The sequence below is a fragment of the Hippopotamus amphibius genome, chromosome 3, assembly GCF_030028045.1.
Source record: "Hippopotamus amphibius kiboko isolate mHipAmp2 chromosome 3, mHipAmp2.hap2, whole genome shotgun sequence".
Taxonomy (NCBI): Eukaryota; Metazoa; Chordata; class Mammalia; order Artiodactyla; family Hippopotamidae; genus Hippopotamus; species Hippopotamus amphibius.
This window is the reverse complement of record NC_080188.1, coordinates 175,812,452-175,827,327: the sequence shown is the minus strand read 5'-3', so window position 1 is coordinate 175,827,327 and position 14,876 is coordinate 175,812,452. Positions and strand designations below refer to the sequence as shown.

Here is a 14,876-nt window from a genome sequence, read left to right as displayed (position 1 = left end):
GAATTTCAGCTATTCTAATTTGTATGTAGTGGTATCTCACTGTTGTTGTTTTCATAATTTTTAAAGGTTATATTCTATTTATAGTTACTATAAAATGTTGGCTATATTCTCCCTGTTGTACAACATATCCTTGTAGCTTATTTATTTTATACATAGCAGTTTGTACTTCTGATTCCTATTTTAATTTGCAATTCTTTAATGACAAACAATGCTGAGCAAGTTTTTACTTGCTCATTTGCCATCTGTATATCTTCTTCGTGAGGTGTCCAGATCTTTGCCCATTTAAAAATTATGTTCTTGTTATAACTGAGCTGTAAGAGTTCTTTATATATTCTATCAAATATATGATTTACAATTTTCTCCCATCCTGTGGGCTGTTCTCTTACTTTCTTGACAGTGTCTTTTGAATCGCTAAGCTGTGTTTTTTTGGCCGTGCCACATGGCTTATGGGATCTTAGTCCCCTTACCAGGAATTGAACATGGGCCCTCAGCAATGAAAGCACGGAGTCCTAACCAATGGACTGCTAGAGAATTCCCTGCAGCATTTAAGTTTTAAATTTTGATTTAGTTCAATTTATCTTTTGTTGAGTGTGCTTTTGGTGTCATATCTAAAAAAACACTACCTACTCCAAGGTCACAAAGATTTATGCTTATATTTTAAGAGTTTTGCAGTTTTAGCTCTTACTTTTAGTCTTTGATCTTTTAACTTAATTTTTGTATATGGTGTGAGGCAGGGGTCTAAATTCATTCTTTTGCATTTGGATATCCAGTTTTCTTGGCACCATTACTTAGAAAGACTGTCCTTTCCCCACTGAATGGTCTTGGCAATCTTGTAAAAAGTCATTTGACCATATATGTGGGTTACTTCTGGACCCTCTATTCTAATCCAGTGATCAAAATGCCAATCTTTATGCCAGCACCACACTGTCTTGATCACTGGAGTTTTCAAAATCAGGAAGTGTGATTCCTTCAGCTTTGCTGTTCTCTTAAGGTTGTTTTGGCTATTCAGGGTCCCTTGTGAGTCCATATAAATTTTACGATGGGCTTTTCTATTTCTTCAAAAAAACACCATTGGGATTTTGAAAAAGTTTGCATTGAATTTGTTGATTGCTTTGGGTAGTATTTTCATCTTAATAATACTAAGTTTGCCAATCCATGAACATGTGATTCTTTCCCTTTATCTATGTCTTCTTTAATTTCTTTTAGCAATGTTTTATAGTTTTCAATGTATGAATCTTTCACCGTCTTCACTAAATTTATTCCTATTTTATTCTTTTTGATACTACTGTAAGTGAAATTATTTTCTTAATTTCCTTTTGGATTGTTCATCGTTAGTGTACAGAAATGAAACTGATTTTTGCACGTTAATTTTGTATCTTGCGATTTTCTTAATTCATTTATTAGTTCTAACAGTTTTTTAATGGAAATCTGTAAGGTTAAAATAATGGCTATTATGGATTAAAATGTCCTATCCTCAAATTTCATAAATATTAGCTGTTTCAGTTAAGATATGACAAGGTCTTACTCACTTTGTAGAAAAAGAATTTGCTCATCCTTAGACAACTTTATGAAAAAAAGTATGTCTTGGTTATTTGTTATTAAAATATTATATTACTAAAATTGCTACCCCATAAGTCTATTTTAAAAACATTTCCAAAATGTCATAATGGAATTTTCAAAACAAAAAGAGAAATGATTATAACATGAAAACTTAAGTATAGGAAGAGAAGAAAAAGAATCAAATGCAATCTTCCCCGACAAGTATCCTGTAGCGCTGGTGACATCAAGAAGATAGGTTTGTAAACAAAGTTACTTTTTTTTTTTGGCCGCACCATGCAGCATGCGGGATCCTAGCTCCTCAGTCAGGGATCGAACCCATGGCCCCCAACAGTGGAAACGCGGAGCTCTAACCACTGGACAACCGGGAAGTCCCAGTAAGTTTTCCTTTTGAATAAGCTGTTCTAGAACTGCTCTCTTTATCTCCAACATACGTAATATCAACCTTCCCTACTTTTTATCAACTTATAGGAAGAGCGACCTAGCAAATATATACTAATATTAACATAAGAATTAATGTCCACCCCAGAGAGGAGGGCACAGTTCTCGAGGCGCTAGCCTACTGCGTTCCCCCTTTGCCTGGCAAAGTAATAAAGCTATTCCTTTCTGCTTCTCAAAAAAAAAAAAAGAATTAATGTCCAAAGTTCCAGTATATTTATTCAGAAAATGACTTATGATACATATATGATACTTCAGACTCACACTATGCAAATTAATTTAGTGAGAGGTTGTTTAAGTGAATTTTACCTAGCTCTGAAAAGCCTGCCTCCCTTGACTTTTGTGAAACCTTCTGAAGATACTATATTTCTAATTTGAGAATACTGACACCAAACTTTCAGAGTACTACCTTCAGAATTACTAGAGTAACTTTTACGCTCAGGTACCTAAGGGTATTGGCTCCTATTTTAGACAAATGGTTCCCAATGCCTATGTTCTACAGTTTTTGTCACTTTCTGCATCTTTCATTTCAGTTAGTGTCTACTAAGTAAAATTGTCTGAAGCAGCTTCACTTTTTCCATTAAGTAAAATGCAACCATTCTGTGAATAATATTTTCCTCAATGTTAAGATGTCCTTGTGACTTCTCTCTGAGGTTTCTTTAGTGATCTGATTAACTAAGGCTGTTGAGAAGTCTGACCACCAGAATGAATGAAGGTTACTGTACAATGACTGAGAAACACTGCACTACCACAACAAATCTCCTAACATACTGAAATAAAGGATCTGAAAAGTTCTGAACAGAATTTTATCTATTAAGATAGAATGCAATATTACTCAATCTTAACAAGTTTCTCTCAGGAGGTAAAAACATACATACAGAAATTTAAAAGTATAAGTTACCCAACTTACCTGGGCACCCACTAGCTGCAGCAATGCTGAGTTCACTGGAAGGAGTTCAATGTCTGTATTGATAGTGGTCTGGTCAAATGGGCAAGCCTTTCGGTGGAGTTTGTTCAGGCACATCTTGCAGACAGTATGGCCACAACCCAAACTGATGGGCTTTCTAATTGTTTCGTCGAAAGTCTGAGTGCAAATTGGGCAGGAGAGGAAATCCGTCCACTGTGGAGCTTGTACAGGCATTGTTTCTGGAGTTACAATTCACTCACACATACACACACACAAAATCTAAAGCAAAGATTCCACTGGAATCAAAATCTTTGAAAAAAGTTTATCTTTTTTTTTTAAGTATCTTCTGTAAATACAGTCAGCACATAGTGTGAAATATAACCTGGAAAACAAAGGGAAAAAAAATGAGACCGTCTTCCTTTTCAATTAAACTGTATACTCTCACCCCACTAACCTATAACATTTTATACCACATTTATATCAACGTAGTCCACCTTTTTTGCATTTTTACAAAATTAGAGCCATAGTAAAACATCTAGTCTCATCCCCTCATTTCAGAGATGGGGAGTAGATCCCAGAAAGAGGAAATAACTGGCTGAATGTGACAAGTTAGTAACAAAGTTAGATCCAAGATCTAAGTCTCTCAAGTTTATCTAAGTCTGTGATTGTTTTACATTTTAAAATTAGCCTTCTTAAGACAGCTAATAGTATTCTTATCTGCACATGTTAATCTGTTCAGCTGTGAAAATTTATCAAGTTCTACATTTATGATGTATACATTTCAGTGTATGTTACACCCTAGTAAAGTTTTTAAAAAACTGGCCTAAAATAAAAACCACCTTAAAATACTTTACCATCAAATTCAGTGTGGGTAATGAGATAAACCTTAAAAAAAAAAAAACCCACAGTCTCTTTTTATTTTTAAGAGTTTTATTACTGGTAAAGATCTTTAAGCCTCTGTTATGGCTTATACTTGTTGCTATAGTGTGTTGTGTTACAACATAGTTAAAATTATTTACTTCAAAAGATTTTTTAAATTCCCAAATTTAAGAATGATAGAACAATACAGTTAACCAGAACACACACATAGTCAAATGTCACTGTCTACCCTCTACTTTTGGTAGGGGATAAAAAACAAATCACAGAACCTATCATCTGTGTCTGACAGAAATGTTCTTTACTCATAAAACCTAATCTGAAATTTCTACAACATATCTTAAGCAATACCTGATGTACTTTAACTGTAGTTTCTAAAAATAAGAACCAATGCACAGAACCAACCAAGTAACATACTATTACAAGTTTAAAGATTTGATTATGCTCAGTAGAGACTGCTTAGAGATGAAAAAAAAAGTCTCATTTAAGTTGTAATTAATTAGAAGAGTAAATTATCTACACATTTTATTCTTCAAGCATTATATGTAATTCATGTTTTATTGAAGTGACTCAACCTTAAATGCAAGCCCATTATTGAGAGAACAATTTCCATTAGGTATGCTACAAAATTTTATCCATTCATTCAACAAATATTTACTAAATAAGCACTACTACTACTGTGTGCCAGACTCTGAATTGTCAGGAAAATAGTGAAACAGCACACTCATAGTATCTGCCTTCTGAGTAACCTCAGCTTTGTCTGTGTTTCTGCAAAGTGTGCCATCAGATAAATGGACCATGGAAAAAAAATTTAAGAACCTAGACAGTTACCAAGTTAATTTCATGTTTAGGATCTAAAATAAAAGTTACCTGTGTATATGTTCAAATGGCCCTTGCAATGACAAGAAAGAGTGAATAAAGAAATTGCCCACATTTTGATTTCTGTTTTAATTATAAATATTTTTAATAAAATGCATCTGCAAATAGAATGAGTAGCTACAAGTATGTTTAGTAGCTAAAATGAGAATATCATCCAGAGAGCTAAAAAAGAAAATACAGTACCTAATCACTCAACTGTAGAGTCAAATGTTACAATTGTGCATGGAGTTGTAGAATGCTCCAAAATAAAGGAAGTGTTTAAAAGACATAACATTCAGAATGAGAACTGGGTATTACTCAGAAATGTTTGCTGAAGTTAACTGTTGATAAAGTATCATCCATATGAACTTTTTTATAGATTAGCAAGGCAGTTTAATGCCTACAAAGAATCTGACCTTAAATTAATCTCTACTTAAGCAGTTAATGGTTCCTTCCTTTTTACTAGTACAGCCTTGTAGAGAACATAACATTTGTTAATTAATCATAAACAAAGTTAAAACATAGCACTTTATTCCCTTAAACACCATAAAACTACAGAAACCCAAAAAAGCACAAAATATAAATGTTTCATTGCTCAATCATTATAATTTTTACTATTTATACAGCTATGTGCCACATACTGTACTAAATGCTTTACAAAGAACAAAATTATAAAACACAGGTAACTACTGTTACCCATTTACAGATACAGTTGACCTTTGAACATGGGTTTGAATAGCGAGGGTCCAATTACACGTGGATTTTTTTTTCAACAGTAAATACTACAGTACTACACAATCTGCAGTTGGCTGGATGCTTGGATGCAGAACTGCAGCAGGGGAGGAACTACATATATGGAGAGCTGATTATAAATTATACACAGATTTTTAACTGAGCTGAGGGTCAGCACTCCTAGCACCCATGCTCAACTGTCAACTCCATGAGAAATGGAGGTTTAGTGAGGCTGATTGGAGGTTTAGTGAGGCTGAATAAGTCAAAAACAGAGCTGCAATATTAACCTAGCTATTCTGGCTCAAAACCCCAAAATCTTAACCATATCACCACCCAGAGATTAAAGGTTAAAAAAGAATTACTTGTAGTTTCACTCAAAAAAACCAATGTTACAAAAATAAAATTTTAAAAACATTTTAAATGTTTTTAAAAGTTAAAAAGAAAAAGACCAATGTCACAAAGCTGCTAATAGCTATTTACTGACTTCATGGTAATTTCATTCTTCCGGCAGACAACACTGTAGACAAATCTAATAATCAGCTCATTGTTCTAATCTTACTTGTCTTCTCAACAAGATATGAAACATGACTATTTCTTCCTTCTTGAAAGTGTCAATGACCACACTACCCTCATCCTTCCCTACTCATTGGCTTCTTATTGTTTTTGATCTCTCAAACTCCTAAATGCTGGAGTGAGTTATCAGGGCTCTATCTTGAGCTTCCTTTTCTCAACATTCTGCAGTTAGAAATCTTGAAATGGCTTCCTATTTACACTGAGAATAAAATCTGGATTTTATATTCTGGTTTACAAAGTCCTAAATGATAAGACCTGTAATTATCTCTCCAACTTCAGTTTCTAACACTTGTCTCCATCACTCCACTATCCTGCAGGCTACTTAAGTGAAGCTTGTTCCCATCTTAGAATATTAGTACTAGCTATTCTCTCTGCATAATCTTTGAACTGAAGGCCACTCTTTTTTTTTTTTTTTTTTTTTTTTTTTGGCTGTGTTGGGTCTTTTTTGCTGTGTGTGGGCTCTTTTTTTTTAATTTTTTTATTTATTATTTTTTGGAGGGTACAGCAAGTTCAATCATCTGTTTTTATACACATATCCCCATATTCCCTCCCTTCCTTGACTCCCCCTGCCTCGAGTCCCCCCTGCCCCTCCCAGCCCCAGTCCTCTAAGGCATCTTCCACCCTTGACTTGGATTCCCTTTGTTATACAACTTCCCACTGACTATCTATTTCACAGTTGGTAGTATATATATGTCTGTGCTACTCTCTCGCTTCATCTCAGCTTCCCCTTCACCCCCCGCCCCCTCCCAAACCTCGAGTTCTCCAGTCCATCCTCTGTATCTGCGTCCTTGTTCTTGTCACTGAGTTCATCAGTACCATTTTTAGATTCCGTATATGTGAGTTAGCATACAATATTTGTCCTTCTCTTTCTGACCCACTTCACTCTGTATGACAAACTGCAGTTCCATCCACCTCATTACATATAGCTCCATCTCATCTCTTTTTATAGCTGAGTAATATTCCATTGTATATATATGCCACCTCTTCTTTATCCATTCATTTCTTGATGGGCATTTAGGTTGCTTCCATGTCCTGGCTGTTGTAAATAGTGCTGCAATAAACATTATGGTACATGTTTCTTTTGGGATTATGGTTTTCTCTGGGTATATGCCCAGGAGTGGGATTACTGGATCATATGGTAGTTCTATTTCTAGTTTTTTAAGGAACCTCCAAATTGTTTTCCATAGTGGCTGTACCAACTTACAGTCCCACCAACAGTGCAGGAGAGTTCCCTTTTCTCCACACCCTCTCCAACATTTGTGGTTTCCAGATTTTGTGATGATGGCCATTCTGATCGGTGTGAGGTGATACCTCATTGTGGCTTTGACTTGCATTTCTCTGATGATGAGTGATGTTGAGCATCTTTTCATGTGTTTGTTGGCCATCTGTATGTCTTCTTTGGAGAAATGTCTATTTAGGTCTTCTGCCCATTTGTGGATTGGGTTATTTGCTTTTTTGGTATTAAGCTTCATGAGCTGCTTGTATATTTTGGAGGTTATTCCTTTGTCCGTTGTTTCATAGGCAATTATTTTTTCCCATTCTGAGGCTTGCCTTTTAGTCTTCTTTATGGTTTCTTTCGCTGTGCAAAAGCTTTTAAGTTTCATGAGGTCCCATTTGTTTATTCTTAATTTTATTTCCATGATTCTAGGAGGTGGGTCAAAAAGGATCTTGCTTCGATGTATGTCATAGAGGGTTCTGCCTATGTTTTCCTCTAGGAGTTTTATAGTGTCTGGCCTTACATGTAGGTCTTTAATCCATTTGGAGTTTATTTTTGTGTATGGTGTTAGGAAGTGTTCGAATTTCATTCTTTTACATGTTGCTGTCCAATGTTCCCAGCACCACTTATTGAAGAGGCTGTCTTTTTTCCATTGTATATTCTTGCCTCTTTTGTCAAAGATAAGGTGCCCATATGTGTTTGGGCTTACTTCTGAGTTCTCTATTCTATTCCGTTGATCTTCCTTTCTGTTTTTGTGCCAGTACCATACTGTCTTGATCACTATGGCCTTGTAGTATAGTTTGAAGTCAGGAAGCCTGATTCCTCCAACTCCATTTTTCCTTCTCAAGATTGCTTTGGCTATTCGGGGTCTTTTGCGTTTCCATACAAATCATAAGATTTCTTGCTCTAGTTCTGTGAAAAATGCCATTGGTAATTTGATCGGGATTGCATTGAATCTGTAAATTGCTTTGGGTAGGATAGTCATTTTCACGATGTTGCTTCTTCCAATCCAGGAACATGGTATGTCCCTCCATCTGTTTGTGTCATCTTTGATTTCTTTCATCAGTGTCTTAAAGTTTTCTGCATACAGATCTTTTGCCTCCTTAGGCAGGTTTATTCCTAGGTATTTTATTCTTTTGGTTGCAATGGTGAATGGGAGAGTTTCCTTAATTTCTCTTTCTGCTCTTCCATTGTTAGTGTATAGGAATGCAAGAGATTTCTGTGCATTAATTTTGTATCCTGCTACTTTACTAAACTCATCAATTAGTGCTAGCAGTTTTCTCATAGAGTCTTTAGGGTTTTCTATATATAATATCATGTCATCTGCAAAGAGTGACAATTTTACTTCTTCTTTTCCAATTTGGATTCCTTTTATTTCTTTTTCTTCTCTGATTGCTGTGGCTAACACTTCCAAAACTATGTTGAATAATAATGGTGAGAATGGACACCCTTGTCTTGTTACTGTTCTTAGAGGGAATTCTTCCAGTTTTTCCCCATTGAGAACGATGTTGGCTTTTGGTTTCTCACATATGGCTTTTATTCTGTTGAGGTAATTTCCTTCTATGCCCATTTTCTGGAGAGCTTTTATCATAAATGGATGTTGAACTTTGTCAAAAGCTTTGTTTACTATCATTACTCTAAATTCTTTTTCAGGCATTTTTCCTATTTCCTCCTCATTTATTTGGTCTTGTGGGTTTTTTTCCTGCTCCTTTGCCTGCATGGTGTTTCTCTGTTTCCTCATGGTTGTCCAAACTTTTGGGGTTGCTTGTCCTGGCGATAGAGGTGTTTACAGAAGACCGTCCAAGCCTCACACTAATGTCCAAGTATTGGATTAAACAAATATTAAGTCTAGGAAACACATACATGTATAAGACACACAATTACTGAATCCATTAGGACATAAGGCTCTAGAAAGACCTGACAGAACCCCAGTGTGCTATCAGATATTCAAAGAGAAATCCAACAGAAATTGGCAACTGAAACAGTACAAATCAGAGACAAAAGCAAAAGCAAACAAACAAACAAATAACACCTTACACATACAAACATTAATCCAGGGAGATTTTGTAAGCTAGGATCAAATAGAGAAAAGAGCCAGAGTACCACCAGAGAGAATGGAGATTCTCAGACTGTAATTAGACAACTGTACTAAGAACTAACATAAAGACAAAAACCTAATATTAAATACCAAGGCGGTGCATCATCTGGAGAATAGAGCAAGGAGTCTGAGCAGATCGATAGTGTTGCTTATAAGTATGTTAAGATAAAATAAACTTAAAATGGCTGGAAGAAAGGGGAACAGAAGAGCATAGTGTGGTTGGAAATATGCAAATAAAAAGAAAGGAACAGAAATTTATAAAAGATAGGGATGAAAGGAAAGTATGAGCGATATATTGTCCATACTACCAAAAACTTAGCTAGATATAGAAGTATATAAAAAGGCAAAAAATAAAAATAAAAAAATAAAAAAATAAAAATATCATTAAAAAAATTATGTTATAAAACTTATAGATCCCTTATGACTAAGATCGTATTTAATAAAGAAAAAAAAATCCAGAACTGATCCCAGAATGGACCAGTTCAACAGGAATTGATACTAATATTTCTGTTTCCTTAGAGTCTCAGCTGTAAGTGTCCTTCTCCTCGCCTTGGGTTTTTTTGCATTATTCTGTGACCAGCAGAAGTTCCTTTATTGTTCGTCTGTAAGCGTCGGTGTGTGGGGAGGGAAAGGGTACAATAGTTGCTCCTTCTCCTGGGAGTGAGTGAGCAGTGGCGCCCTGTTGTTTCAGTCAGGCTTGGAGGTGCCTGTTGCAGAGGGACGCTGGTGGCTCAGGCGTAAACAGAAAGTCTTAGAGTTGGGCCTCTCTCGGGTTTTTGTTGTTGTTGTTTTTCTCGGCAGCCTCCCTGCTGCCTGTGTTCCAAGGGGTTTTAATCTAGCCCCGCCCGAGTGCCTGAGGGTGCTTGTTATCCCTGAGCGCCTTAGGTGGCCCACAGGAGTCTCTCCACTGCCTGTTGCAGAGACGCCAAAAGAGAGAGAGAGAGAGAGAGAGAGAGAGAGAGAGAGAGAGAGAGAGAGGCTATGCGTGCGCCGCGCCCCCCGCCCATGAGCCTGTAGCATCCAGCTGCCATCATGGCCGGGCACTCCTCGCTGCAGACCTCTTCCCTCCTGTCCTCTCAGTCCGTCACCTTACTGGCAACAATGTTTCTCACCCTGAACCAGCTCTCTGGTTCCCACGCTCCCGCTCCCAGACCCTCTGTTTAGCTGTGGATCGACGTCTCGGTCCGGGAACGCTAAGCTGCGCTGCGGATCCTCCGTGTGTTTCTCACTCCCTCCCGTCTGCCACAGCTCCGCCGCTTCACCCTCTTTGAGCCCTCGTAGATGCCTCCCAACCGGTTATGTCGGGCTCCTTACGGTCCTTTCTGGTGTCCAAGGCCGTCTGCTGGTGTTCAGCTGGTTCTCTGTGGGAATTATTGCGTCCTTCGGTGCATTCCCATTGCATCTGTGGAGAGGGATGCATTCCACGTCCCTCCACTTTGCCGCCATCTTTTTCCTTCCTGTGTGGGCTTTCTTATTTTTTAGTTGCGGTGAGTAGGGGCTGCTCTTCGTGGTGCACGGGCTCCTTGTTACTGTGGTTTCTCTTGTTGCGGAGCACAAGCTCTAGGCGCGTGGGCTTCAGTAGTTGCAGCACATGGGCTCAGTAGTTGTGGCTCACAGGCTCTAAAGCGCAGAGCTCAATACTTGTGGCGCACGGGCTTAGCTGCTCCGCGGCATCTGGGATCTTCCTGGAGCAGGGATCGAACCTGTGTCCCCTGCATTGGCAGGCGGATTCTCAATCACTGCGCCACCTAGGAAGCCCCATGAAGGCCACTCTTTTATCATTTATATGCCACCAAAAATGTCAACTTCTCAGAACTCCTTGACCACTTAAAACTCTAAAATAATCTCTAAATCACTCTCTCGTCCATCACTGTATTTAAATTCTCTACAAAACATTTCTACCGTAAGTTACACTCTTATATTTTTATTTGTTTACTCAATATCTATCTTATATTAGAATGTAGACCTCACGAGAACAAAGACCTAATCTGCCTTGTTTACTATGAAATCTATAGCTCACTCCTCACTACAATTCAGGCACAGTAAACATTTTGCATATAATCAAAGAGTTCAGAGACCTGTGAAAATCTATTCACACACTCCAGAGTATTTAAAGACTCCAGATTAAGAAAGTCTAATCTCTATTAATCTTTCACGAATTTTAAAATTGAAGCAAGTATTTGAGATCTACTACCTGTCCACCATGGTAGAATATGGAAAACAGGCAGAAAACATGGTCAACATTAGTTTTACAGACTTAAAATACCTCACGGCTCTCCCACGTGATTTCAGATCAGTGACATTATAACAAATTTTCCAAATTATTCTGTCCTAACAAGAACTATTTAAAATAGAATCCTAAGAGAAATGATTGATAAAAGATACCTTGGAGAACATCTAGTTCTAGCCTAATTTTTTAAGATGAAGTAACTAACATTATGTCTCTATCAGTAACAACTGTTATTAAACTTTTTCAAACACCTCCTTTCATTTAATCTTTAAAACCCAAAGAAGCTGGAATCATTTTCCTTCTTCTCACTGAGAAATAAAATAACATTCAGAGAACTTGTCCAAGGTCATAGAGGTAGTAAGTGGCAAAGTGAAGACACATCAACTTCAGGCCGGTACTTGACACTAAAGCCTATGCACTTTCCACTATACCAATTTAACATGGAGGATACCAAAGACAAGTAAAAGAGTTTCACTAAAAGTCATACAGCTTGATAATGGCAGGGCCAGGATTAGAAACCAAGTTTCCTGAATCCTACTTTTAGTATCCCCTGCTCTCCCACTGGATTACCTTGAATATAAACCTATCACTGAATAAAGATTTAAAAAATATCCTCACATATTAAAACTACAGTTAACAATATATGGCATAGATTAAGGCAGCCATCAACCTTGGAAATAATACATAAAGCTGTTTATATACAACATGTTCATTCTTCTAGGAATAAAATGCATGACTTCTCAGATTCTTAAAGAGGGTTTTGTTTGGAGAGGGAAGGAAAGGGAAGATAAGAATCACTGACCCAGGGCTTCCCTGGTGGCACAGTGGTTAAGAATCTGCCTGCCAATGCAGGGGACACAGTTTCGATCCCTGGTCCGGGAAGATCCCACATGCCTTGGAGCAACTAAGCCTGCGATCCACAACTACTGAGCCCACACACCGCAACTACTGAAGCCTGCATGCCTAGAGCCCATGCTCTGCAACAAGAGAAGCCACCACAGTGAGAAGTCCATGCACCACAATGAAGAGTAGCCCCTGCTCTCGGCAACCACAGAAAGCCCGAGAGCAGCAACAAAGACCCAATGCAGCCAATAAACAAACAAACAAACAAATAAATAAGGTATAGAAACTAAACAAATATTAAAAAAAAAAATCACTGACCCAGGGATGCTGAGATAAAATAACTGTTGAAAACGCAAGAATATAGAAAAAATAAAAGCAATAATTTATAGGAACATATATTTTCTCTGTATTTACACCACAAACTCATCAGACTTACAAAAAAATTTTTAAGTAATATGATCACGTGGATAAAAAAAAATTTTTTTAATGATTACTATGAAGTATCTCCCTTCCAGCTCTATCTCCCACTCTTTAGTCCTCATTCCCACCCCACCTCCACAGATAAGCCATATACTTTCCTTTTAGTTTCTTTATCCAAATTGGTCAATTCACAAATATGCATTAAGTAAGGAAAAAAGAGTATTTTAAATGTTATTATTTACAACTCTTATCTTTCTTCATTAAACCAGTTTTTCTTAGAAATTATACCTAGAAATCTTTTTCCATTCCCAGTAAAAATTAAACATACAGTTACTTGCAAAAAAAATTTCACTGGTCTTTATTACGTGCCCAGTATTGGGGATAAAAAATAGTAAGCAAATGATTCCAAGTCTGCATGGGGCTTACATTATTTCCTTCATTAGCTATACAAACAATATTGTCACAACTAAATAACATGACTGCAAGTTATGGCAAATAATATGGAGGTAAGGGACAGGGAGATATAAGCATATGTAACTGAGATAATCTAACCAAATGGGGGTGAGGTTGTGTGTGGGGCACTGCTTCCCTGCAGAAGTGATATTTATGATGGTAAAATCTGAAGATGAGGGCTGAATAAAAGTCATGGAAAGAATAATACATAATACATGTGTGTAGATTTTAAGTTAAGGAAAAGCATAACGACAGGTTCTGAGAAAATATAATAGAATATAATACAACTGGGGAGTTTGAAAAAAACCAAAACAACAGGGAAGCCAGAAACAAAACAAAACAAAAAAAAAATAAAGCAGAGAGTAAGAGAAAAAGACATGAGATGAGACTAAAGAATTGGAAGGAACCAAAAACTACAGGATCTTTTAACTCATAGTACGGTATTTGGTCATAATGTGAAGAGTAATGTGAAAGCACTGAAGAGCCAAGGAAAGGACCCACTTCATTTTTTTTAACACTATACTATGAAAACATATGGAACAATTAAAAAGAGAATTAAGCATGCAGAAAAGTTAAGTAAGAGTAAAACTTTCAGACTAATACATAGGATATCATTTGTGTTGGGGAAAAAGAAATCCTACATATTAGTCTTGGTATTAATGAATATAAATGTATAGAAGAGGGACTTCCCTGGCAGCATGATGGTTAAGAATTAGCCTGCTAATGTAGGGGACACAGGTTTGATCCCTGGTCCGGGAAGATCCCACATGCCATGGAGCAACTAAGCCCGCGAGCCACAACTACTGAACCCACGTGCTGCAACTACTGAAGCCCACATGCCTGGAGCCCGTACTCCACAAGAGAGGCCACTGCAATGAGAAGCCTGTGCACCACAACAAAGAATAGCCCCCTGCTCACCACAGCTAGAGAAAACCTGTGCACAGTAACAAAGACCCAACGCAGCCAAAAATTTTTAAAAATGATAAATAAACTATAAAAAATTATTTAAAAAATAAAATAAAACAAATGGATAGAAAGAAAAGGTCTGGAAAGGTATCTAACAAACAGCATTTACACATTTGGGCAACTTACAAAATGTAGATAATCACAAATTACTTATGTAAGTGCAAAAAATTTGAAAGAATGGAAACGAGAAGATAGGGCACACTTAAAGTACAATTTAGGCTCTAAGACAAATTACTGTAAGATTATTCAAAACATTTTCCTTATTAAGTTGACCTTCTTTTACATATTTGGATAGCCAAATCATCAAAACTTATTAGTTCTTTTCAAAATTCATTAAAAATCCTTTTAATATTCTCTCTAGAACCTATGTTTCGAAGAACTAGCATAATTTATTACTTTTACGTATCATTTCCATCTGTATTAACCTAGTATAATGAAGTATATAGTTGCTAACCTCTTACATTTTCCAGTAAAATAGTTCTTAGAGACATATAACAAACTTGATAGAATTAACATTCAGCATCAGCACCCAGTTCTTCACTAAAAATAAAAGCATTCTTTTGACCATAAAGATAGGTTTGAGAGACTAAGGGGAAAATATCTTAAAGTATTTTAAAAGTTTGACTTTGCTTAGGAAATTTGATGATTAAGAATAGTAAGTCACTCTTTGATGATTCTATTTCAATCATCAACAACATAAACCAAAGAT

The 14,876-nt window shown here is 36.7% G+C and overlaps 1 protein-coding gene across 6 annotated transcripts in view; it reads right to left on the bottom strand.

Moving 5' to 3' along the window:
- RC3H1 (ring finger and CCCH-type domains 1) overlaps positions 1 to 14,876 on the bottom strand; it is a 93,282-nt gene that overhangs the window by 54,102 nt on the left and 24,304 nt on the right. For all 6 annotated transcript variants that reach the window (XR_009052640.1, XR_009052636.1, XR_009052637.1 and 3 more), the window contains exon 2: positions 2,906 to 3,284. Coding sequence is in view for 1 of the 6 variants with exons in the window: in XM_057727432.1 (XP_057583415.1) it covers positions 2,906 to 3,136 (231 nt within the window). In the remaining 5 variants the exon portion in view is untranslated. The remainder of the gene's footprint in view (positions 1 to 2,905; positions 3,285 to 14,876) is intronic.